The sequence below is a fragment of the Aphis gossypii genome, chromosome 1, assembly GCF_020184175.1.
Source record: "Aphis gossypii isolate Hap1 chromosome 1, ASM2018417v2, whole genome shotgun sequence".
NCBI classification, from domain to species: Eukaryota; Metazoa; Arthropoda; class Insecta; order Hemiptera; family Aphididae; genus Aphis; species Aphis gossypii.
In genome coordinates, this window is record NC_065530.1 from 47,638,922 (window position 1) to 47,649,090 (window position 10,169).

Here is a 10,169-nt window from a genome sequence, read left to right on the forward strand (position 1 = left end):
CCTCCGAAAAGGACGAATTTATTGAAATGACGCTGCGTAAAAGTATAAAATCATCGGTACCTGTTATGTAACTATCGCTAAATACGTTATATACGACCAAAAAAAAAATGAAAAAAATGAAAAAAAAACACGTAACCGACTAAATTTTTTTGATAGACCTCCACCGACAATCACCGACGCCGCCACTTCCGCCACTGTCCACCGAATATACCCACTGAACATTATTATAATATACCACCGACGTGGCCGTCGAACACGACGTCTCCGTGGCATGTGGTATGCGCGCCTATGCGGTATTTACGCATATGTGCAATATATATTTTAATAATATGCGCAGTGCAGCAGGTCTCGCCCAAGGTCGAGCGGACCGCTCCGCCTATTCGGTGGTTGCGGCGGCACCGTCGTCGGCGTCGCCGTCGTCGGGTAAAAATGTTTTTGCGCGTCTGCTTCGGACGACGGCGGTCCCGGCAAGGCGGCGACGTCCTTGCTTTGCCCTTCGTCCGCAACCGCACGCGCGCACACTCGCCGCGCGTCGTCCGACCGAACGGCATTTCGCTGAAAATCGCGTCTGTGGTCGCCGTGAAACGATGCGCACGAAAAACATAATATATGAAATAAAATATTATACGCGTCGATCGCGCTATCGGATTCGACTCCGCTGCTGCCGTACAGTATACGTACTACCGTGCGACGGCGGCGATTCAGACCTCCGTACCCGATATATGTAGCGCGAGAGCACGAGATTATTCGAAATTCTCTGAGTAAAGACTGTACGAAAGTCGAAAGTCGAAGCCTTTTCCGCGGATCGAACTCCGCTCGACTCGGGGGCGTCTTCAAGCCGATTCCGTGGGGGGGGGGCAATACGTAGGTATCTACCACTTTGGTAAACCAAAACTCAAACCTATAACGTGAAGTTGGATGTAATTTCGACTTATACCTATAACAAACGGACCATCACACGACTTGTGGAAGAGCAATCGCCCCTTTTCCCCCCTCAGGGACGCGCCTGACTCGACTCGAGACTGCACTCTTCTGCTGCGGCGGCGTAGCCAGGGTTTTTTTTTCCGAGGGGATGATTTTTTTTGTAGTAAAATGTAACTCGTGACGGATTTCACACTCGTGTTAGGTTCATAAACACACGATAATTATAAAATAACGAAATAATTAAACGATAATGATTATTATCACTAACATGTAGTTTATCTTAAACTGTGGTAGTGTGTCAATAAAGCATAACAGAATACATTATTTTATCACGACCGTATAGTGGTATTCCTATATTATAAAAATTATATTTTTGATATAAATACGGCCGAGGGGGTGTTTTAACACCCAAAACACCTCCCTTGGCAACACTACTGCTCGTCTATTACTATTTTTTATCTATTTTAATATTCTCTGGGTTTGATTTTTTTTCATCGTTTCCCGTTTATAGAACTCGCAGTCCGCAGAATCCTATCGGCTATCACTGCCGCGGGGGTGCGACCGACAAGCCCCTCCCTTAAACGAATTTTCCCAATCGTAGGTTTCTGTAATGGCTATGTCATAACCGTATTATAGCCGACAACAACGCGTTATAATAATAATAATAACAACGACCCGAACGTCGTCTGGTAGCCGACTTTGCGCGTCGGAATAAGAGAACCGGCAAAGGCCTCGACCCATATAATATAGGTGTAATGTTATTACAATATCGTTATAGAGTCTGCCGTGAAAACCGACGCGACTCCGCCGGCACGGTAATGTGGGCCCGCGACGTTTGCAAGCCTGTTGCCGCGCGCGCGGTATCCGTTTCGCTCGGTCGTCCGTCCGTCCGTCCACCGACTATATCGCTTCGCTCTCTCAGTCGCACACTCGCACCGCACCAGCGCGGCCGCCGTCTCACTCGCTCCGTCTATCGCGCGCGCGCGCGCCCGACTCGTCCCGTCTCTCTCGCTCGGTGGTCGCGGCCGTCCGTCACCTCCGCTCGCACAGCGATAGCCTTGAACCGCCGCCGCCGCCGCGCGCCGTCCCTACGGTTTCGTTCGCTGTGTGCGCGATTCCTTCGGACCAATCGGATCGTTCGTGTCGTCGTGTCCGCTCCCGCGTAGGGTGCCGTTTCCGTCGTCGTCGTTATTATTTACGCTATTTGTTTTTTTTTTTTTTCGATCGGTCGTCTTCTCCGTTTGTCGTCGTAGTGTGTCGGAAATCGCTCGATCAAAACCGTTTTCGCGCTATAAAAAAAAAAAAAATACTGTGTCGTCTCTCCGACAACAGCTTCAACGGTGTGTATAGTTATCTACCCACACACGTCGCTCCTCGCCTTACCATGTGTCGTGAACTCTGATAACCGTGTGTCGTGCTGCGCGTGTGGTACGTACATATGTTAACACGTTATTATTTTTTTTTTTTTTGTTATTATTGTTGTTATTTATCATTTTTACTATTATTATTATTATTGTTGTTGTTGTTATTATGTATCGTTCGGAGCTCGTCGCTTTTATTTTCGCGCGCGGCCGTGACGACTGCGGCCGCGGCTGTCGCTGCGACGGCGACGACGGCGTCTAAGTAGGACAAACCGCCGCGCGCACGCCGCCGCCGCCGCGGAGAGGTAAACGAACTGTGTGCGAGTCGAATGGGAAACTGGACCGCAGTGATGAATTCATTACGCTCTCGCCGTGTGCGTGGAGTGTAGGTACTGTTTTCTCGAAAGTGTGACTCGGGCTTTTGAAATTCCATTTTCGTTTTTGTTCTGGCGATTTTCCGTACGTCGTCTTTCGCCTTTCGTCGAGATCCGCTAGAACGTGCGCGTAGGATTGTCGTCCTCTGGAGAACAAAAAAAAAAAAAAAACGAAAGGATTAACAGACGCTGCTGTCCTGCTTCAGTTCGTCTGTCGTCATTATGTTTTAGTCGACTTGCAGCTCACCGTGTCATAGGTATAATATCACTGCTTCTCGATCCGGGCTACTTCCTCGTCTCCGTTTGAACAGACTACTCGTATTTTCGATTTGTGTACGCACTCACCGGTTAGGTCGTTGAGCCGTTAGTGGTCGTGTTATAATTTGTTAGATAAGAAATTAATATGAGAGCGACTAGACACGACTAGTACATGACTTGCATAACAAAATAACATGTAATTGGTCACTGATTAATATTGTGCACTACCTATGGCATATCATTTGTTGTCATTGTGGTGTACGATTGATATGTGACATTAAAGATGTTTTTATCTTAAAATTAACATTTTTTTTTTTTTTTTAAGATTAAAAAAGCCGTTGTAGTAGTGATGTCCAATATCATTTTATAGTTATGCGTTCTTTGAGGATTAATTTTTATTTTTTTTTCCAGATATTTCACCATAGAAGACGAGATGCAAATTAGCCGCATGCCGATCCCGGCAGATGATAGTGCAAACAGCGAAATGTCTGTTGACACTAGTCCCTCGGATGCTAAGACCGATGATTTGGAAACCACAACAAAAGTAAATGGCGATAGTCACAAAAAGTTAAATGGAACTATTGTGGAAAATTCTATAGAAACTGACGAAGCCTCTCAACATACAATTAAAAAAGATGAAGAAGAAAACGACGAAGAAGATAATGGAGATGAAGAAGATGAAGAAGAAAAAACAGAAAAAATAAAGGATAACAATGAAGAAGATCCAGAAATTAAGACTGAACCTTTGTCCAAAAGTACTGATAAAATTGTGAAAAATGGGGTGTCTGAAGAACAAAACTCTGCAGAAACTGTTGATGATGAAACTTCTACAACTAAAGATGATAGTCCTAAAACAAATGAAGACAAACATGAAGATGTTAAACCTATGGAAGTTGACAAAACTGAAGATCAGACTACTGAAGATGTAGTTATTAAGAAAGAAACTTCAGAAGTTGATGAACCAGAAGTCTCTGAAGATATGGATACTCAAGAAATAGAAAAGCCTATAAATGGGAAAGAAAATCATAAGGACGAAATCATCACAACTAGCAATGAAGAAGTATCAAAGAACAGTGAAGAAGAAACCAATCAGGTGAATGGAGAAGTCAAACTTAATGAAGAAGAAAAACATTTGAAATCTGAAAAAGTAAATCGTAAAGTTGTTGAAGAAGAGGATATGTCTAGCGAAATCAGTACAGATGCACTTTCACCTAAGCAGGTATTTATTAAATGTAAATTTCATTAGGTATAGACAATTTTCCTTAATTATTATTTCATTTTCAGATAGATGAACCAATTGCACGCAAAAGATCTGCTGCTAGTCACGACGAACTTAGTGTTGTAAGTGGAGCAAGTAGTGATAACGATTTACCTAAAGTTAAAAAGTTACGATGTGATGAAGACACTCCATTATTAAAAGACGATACTCGAGAACGATTGATCAAAAATATCGTACAATCAAGTGGTAAAAATGAAGTCGAATTAAATAGAAATGTAGAGAAAATACAAAATGAAATAAAGGTAATCACGGAAATAGCACAAACTAAACGTGATGAGTTAGTGACCCTTATCAGGTTACAAAAGCTCAAAGAAGAAATTATTGAACGATTAATGATTAAACTAAAAGAACTCGATGCTGTTAAAACAGACAACAGCAAAGACTGGAATTTGCCAGAAATGTTTCAAATCAATTTAAGTCAGCCTGAACATATACTAAGTGAAAAGGTAGGTATTTTAATACGATTTGATTTATTTTACTAATAAATTATTAATTTATAATTTATTTTTCTCAATAGAATATCATTGATATTATTGACAACCGTGGCGATAGTCAAATTGAAAAATCTACAACAAATTGTTACGAACAGAGTATTTATGCTACTTCATCACCTAATACTAGTATCACACCAGTCGCTTCATCATCTAATGCTCAGTCCAATGATTGGATATTGTCAGATAGAGTGAACCGTCCCAACCGGGTTCAAAGACCAATACTGCCTAAGCCCTCTTCAGTTAATAATCATAAAGAAGGCCGTCAAGGTCCTATATTAGATGTTAAGCTGATTATTGCTGATCATCGATCAAAGAATCCTGAAACAGCTGTGACTAAAAGAGGCCGTCGGAAGGTGACTGCCAATGATTTTTCAGTACCCACATCTTCAGCTCCATTACGCTACCCAAATCCTATGGGTTTTGGTAATCCACTTCATCATGCCAGTGATGGAAATTTTAAAACTAGTAAGTTATAATTGGTCAATTACCTTACCTATTTAATGATTGCATTTAAACAGAATTTGAATATTTAAAAAAATATTATGTTTTGTTCAGCTATCACAAACACCCATGGAGTTCCAAACAATGTTATGGAACATGGGTCTGAACATAATCGTTTTAAAGATGTTCCTGCTTTTCCAGAAGTTACATTGCATCCAGTCTCGCAGCCAATGCAGCAGCAACAACAACAACAGCAATTACAACAAATACAACAACAACAACAACAACAATCGCAGCCAACTTCTCTTTTACATGGTAAATTTTCTTCATTAAGATTAATTAAGTAAGAAATCCTCCAAATTTCCATTGAAGATTGTAAGTTTTGTTCTTTCATAATATTGATAGTTCAAAATAAATCTCAATACATATGTATAATTTAAATGAATGCCAATTGCGGGTACATCATAAGCATATTGCTCATCATCATATTAATAATTGAATATGTAGGCACATTTTAAATATTTTATTTTTATTTGAACCACGATATCATGTGAAAATTAACTTCGAAAAGCATTTAATTATTGATTAGCAATAAGCTGAACAAGAAATATCTCATAATTTTTATAACATAAATATTATATACTGATATGTATATTATATAGTAGGATTAAGAATATAAAAATAAAATAGGTAAATAATCGTGACTTGTAAAAATTAAAAAGCTCAACATTTATCTGGATTAGTGTAAGCTTAGCAGATTGAAAATTATTTGCAAACTAGAAAGAAGACCATTGATTATTGATTATTTGATTTTCTATACCTATTAATTTGATGTATTTTTAGTAATAATTATTACTTCTATATTATAGGAATTTTAACTAAAGGTGCTGGTACACATCATTTGCCACTTAGTATGTCACACCCTCCAACCAATTATTCACCTACATTAGCAAGGCTTTTAACTGCGCCAGAACGTTGTAAGCAAAGCAGAGGAAAACGTCAAGCACCTGCAGCTACTGTTGTGTCTTCTAATGCGGTAAATACTAATTAAATTACTTATGTGAAATCTCTACTTACAGATACCTTACAATAGCACAAACCTTTTTTTAATTGTATCTATTAGTCATTTATAAGTTCAATTATATACTTACAATAACATTCAGAAAGGTCTATATTTCATTTGGATTTAGTATGATGATTGGGTTGGGTTTTAGGAGACACACAAGTGTGCCTGATTGAAGTATGTTTTGATATTAAATTTAAAAATAATGGTGAATCATAAAAACAAAACTGAATGAGTTAAAACTAACATGCTAACTTTTCTTCAATATTTTCTATAGTTTTTCTTATGTTAATAAAAAATAAAAACATATTTTTTATATTACTTCGATAAAGATTTTTTACTAAAGTGCTACAATACAAGTTTTGGAGCTCATATATAAAAGTTAACATAATTAAAATCTTATAAAAAATGAAATGTATTCCTTATTTTATTTAAGACAACATGAAATAAAGCGCTGCATGTAAAAATAATATACTATTAAAGTCTTGGGTACAAATGGGGCATTTACTAATTGAGCCCGAGGTTAGAAAACTAATAGTTTATGAGAATTATGAATTGAGTCCGAGGATAATTTTGACTAAAATACAAAATACAAAATCAATTGTCCAGACACAGCAAAAATTATGATGTGCAGCATTAAAATATATGTTATTCTCACACTTTGTCGTGAGTCAAAAGCCGCTTCGTTTGGATGCACCTTAATATTATACATTTGGTTGTATAGAGACATGATATAGTCAATACATAACACAATAACTAGATTTGAATATATACAATGTTTATCCCATTAATTTTTACCAGTATAAAATTTTTTATTATATTACCAATGTTTTCTATCAATTTTCAAAACTTAAAAACATAATATTAAAATATTTTGTAAATGTCCTAACTTTTGTAAATATACTCCATCAAAAAATAATAATTACAATAGAATCAGATCCAAATAAAGAAGATTAAAAAAATCTAATTTGACTTATACTGAACTCATGGAAGTATTTTATACACACTTTGTTAATGGGATCAAAAGTAGTGGAAATAGTAAAAAAAAAAATATTTAAATATGTTGATTGAAATTCTGTTATCACATATTATTATTGGTCCTTAGAGAATAGATTGTTTAGAGCTTAAATGAATTAAAAAATATGTTGATTAATGATTAAAAATTTTATATTTTAGCAATCTCGCAATGAAATAACTATTACACCAGTTCAGAGTACATCAATGTCTTCAACTTTTCAACAGAAACCAAGTTGTTCGTCAAATATGCCAGTAAGATTAACCTGCTTTAAAATATTGACAATAGTGTTGTTAATTTTGTTTTGTCTTATTTTTTTAGCCTGCTCAAGTAGATGATGAAGACGCATCTGATAGACTGGTTATTGATGAAGGACAAGATGTTATGAATGCAAATTCTCCATCTAGTGCTCCACAGTGTCAAGGTTGTATGCAAAAACCAGCACAGTTTGTCTGTGCTGGATGTGGTAATCAATGGTACTGCAGCAAAGATTGTCAAGTATGTCATATTAAATTTTTTTATTATTGTTTTTTGATTTTTTGTTATTCAAATAATATTAATTTACAAACATGTGTATTCTTGATAAGTTATTATTTTTTTTTTAAAAAATTCTACATTATTTAAATTTTGATTTTAATGTTTTTATATAAAATTATTATTAAAAATTATTAAATTATACCTATTTTTTATGAAACTGGTCTAGGGCAATTGTAGGAAAACATTTAGTTAAAATTTGTATAATTTTTAAGCACAAATTATGCAATAAGAATGTTAGCATTTGTACCGAAGTCATAATTATAAATTAAATTGTTTTTATGAAAATATCTATTGATATTCATATAGTGTAAACATTTATTTCACCCTCGTTTTTAAAGCTTAAGATCAAAATATGTAATTTATTAAATTGCTTTTTTTTTTTATTTAAAAATAACCAGTTTGTTACATTACTCTCATGGAACAACAACTTACTAATAACCCCTCTTTTGATACATAAAATGCCTCTTGCTACACAATTAGCTTTTAACAATAATACTCGAGTGTGAGACTTGAATCTATTAGTTTAGTAAAAAAAAAATAGTATAAAAACAAAAAAATACAGTTAAATATTTTATATAAACAATAAAATATTTGAATTTTTTGCATTGTAATGTACATTTAAAATAAAATTTATTTAGAAATTTCAAATAGTGATAGTTGATTAAGATTACAAATGAAAAAAATGTAAACAATCATAATAAAATCGTGATTTTTTCTCAATTAGTGAAAAATAAATATTAAGTTGTATTAAATTATAATATATCAAAATATCTGATAATTATTTATTTGTTTAGTTTTTATTGTGCGGAAGTAGATATATAATAAGTATTAATTATTGACATAAAACAGATATTAAATAATTAGAAAAAATAAATTCTTATCTACAAAATAAATAGAATAAAATAAAATGATTTTATACTTAAGAAGCTGATCTGTTATGTATTTATGATAAAAAAAAAAATTTATGTATGTATTTTTACTTATATCTCGAGTTCATCGTTATAAGTATCAAACTTTTTTAACTAAAATTTTAATTTAAATTTATTTTATTTACAGATCGATGCTTGGGATGATCATTCAGAAGTCTGTAGCGGTTAAATTTGTTTTTTAAATGTGACGTTTGTGCCAAAAAAGATCTCTTAAAGATTAATCTAAACAATTTGAAACTGGTAGCAGGCTACTAAATTCATTTCAGTAATTGACTTTGGTCTAGAATAAAGGACCTTTGATACAAATCTAAGTCAATTAACTATGTTCACGTATGAATGTTTAATATGTGTGTGAATGTTTAACATTTATGCGCATAAATTTAATCTTTATTAAGAACTGACGAATTGTTATATATCTATTTATATGTATGTGTATATATTATTTCTATTTTTTTTTTTTTTTTATAAATTATATATTATATGTCTTAATAATTTCCTAATTCCACCACTAGCTTAACTGTGTGTGAGTGTGTTAGAACCATAGTCTTGTGTCGAATATCTATAATACTGTTGGGTCAATGACTGTTAATTAATCCACCCACTGTATGCTTGTTGTTATATTGATATGAGTACAATTTTTTTCAATGTAAAATGGAGACAAATTTATAGTGGCTCATAATTATCGTTTTGAATTTACTCGTGAACTTGTGCACCTGCTTAAAATACTAAAATATTTAAATTAATTTTACCGACCATTAAGGTTTCCATTACTTGTTATAATATTATTGTATTGTAAATTGATTGATTAGTTGTTAGGATTTGTTTGTTTGTTTATTATTTATATGTTTTTTTTCTATTTTATTTATTCAGTTTTCTGAGTTGTAATATTATTTAAATTTAAAACCCTAATATCACATTCGAAATGTGGATAAAAACCATGCATTGATACACAGTTGTATGTATACACTATAATGTTATATATTATAACATATTAATTAAATAAATGGAATATAAAATAATATTTTATTGGAACATATTAAGAATCAAGTGTTTTTCTCTTTTGTTGTCATTTTTTGTTGCCTAGTAACGTCCTGTACACAGTTTGATATGTACCACGTCTGTTGTTTAGTTTGTGCTACTGTGCAAGTGTTGTCAGTCAAATAATTTTAATATCTCAATTTGTATGAGGTAAGTGTTATCAAATAATAGTAATTTAAATCTTGAACTTGAATAATTATTATACATTCTTAATGATGAATAATATAAATAATATAGAGTTTTCAAATGTCATTTAAAATATTTTGGTGTAGACATTAATGGTATAGACTATATTTCTATATAGACATTAATTACATTTTGACATAAACTTTTTAGGCTTAGTTTATAATGGTGAAATTATGGCTTTATTTATTCAAAAAATAATATGATGTATTTAAATATAATTAAGGTAAAATAGAAGTTTTTAATTTTATAACTAGGTGTTTTAAGTGTAAG

General features: G+C 33.7%; 1 protein-coding gene across 3 annotated transcripts in view; it reads left to right on the top strand.

Annotated features, from left to right (window-relative positions):
• The window catches only part of LOC114125725 (formin-E-like), a 35,850-nt gene extending 26,132 nt beyond the window's left edge, over window positions 1-9,718 (top strand). For 2 of the 3 annotated variants that reach the window (XM_050200667.1, XM_050200675.1), the window contains 8 exons: window positions 3,329-4,136; window positions 4,202-4,642; window positions 4,714-5,155; window positions 5,246-5,446; window positions 6,001-6,167; window positions 7,371-7,463; window positions 7,531-7,707; window positions 8,803-9,718. In XM_050200667.1, coding sequence (XP_050056624.1) covers window positions 3,329-4,136; window positions 4,202-4,642; window positions 4,714-5,155; window positions 5,246-5,446; window positions 6,001-6,167; window positions 7,371-7,463; window positions 7,531-7,707; window positions 8,803-8,844 — 2,371 coding nt within the window. In that variant the 3' untranslated portion in view covers window positions 8,845-9,718. The remainder of the gene's footprint in view (window positions 1-3,328; window positions 4,137-4,201; window positions 4,643-4,713; window positions 5,156-5,245; window positions 5,447-6,000; window positions 6,168-7,370; window positions 7,464-7,530; window positions 7,708-8,802) is intronic. The other variant, XM_050200672.1, reaches the window with a different exon arrangement.
• Window positions 9,719-10,169: the final 451 nt, after the last annotated feature.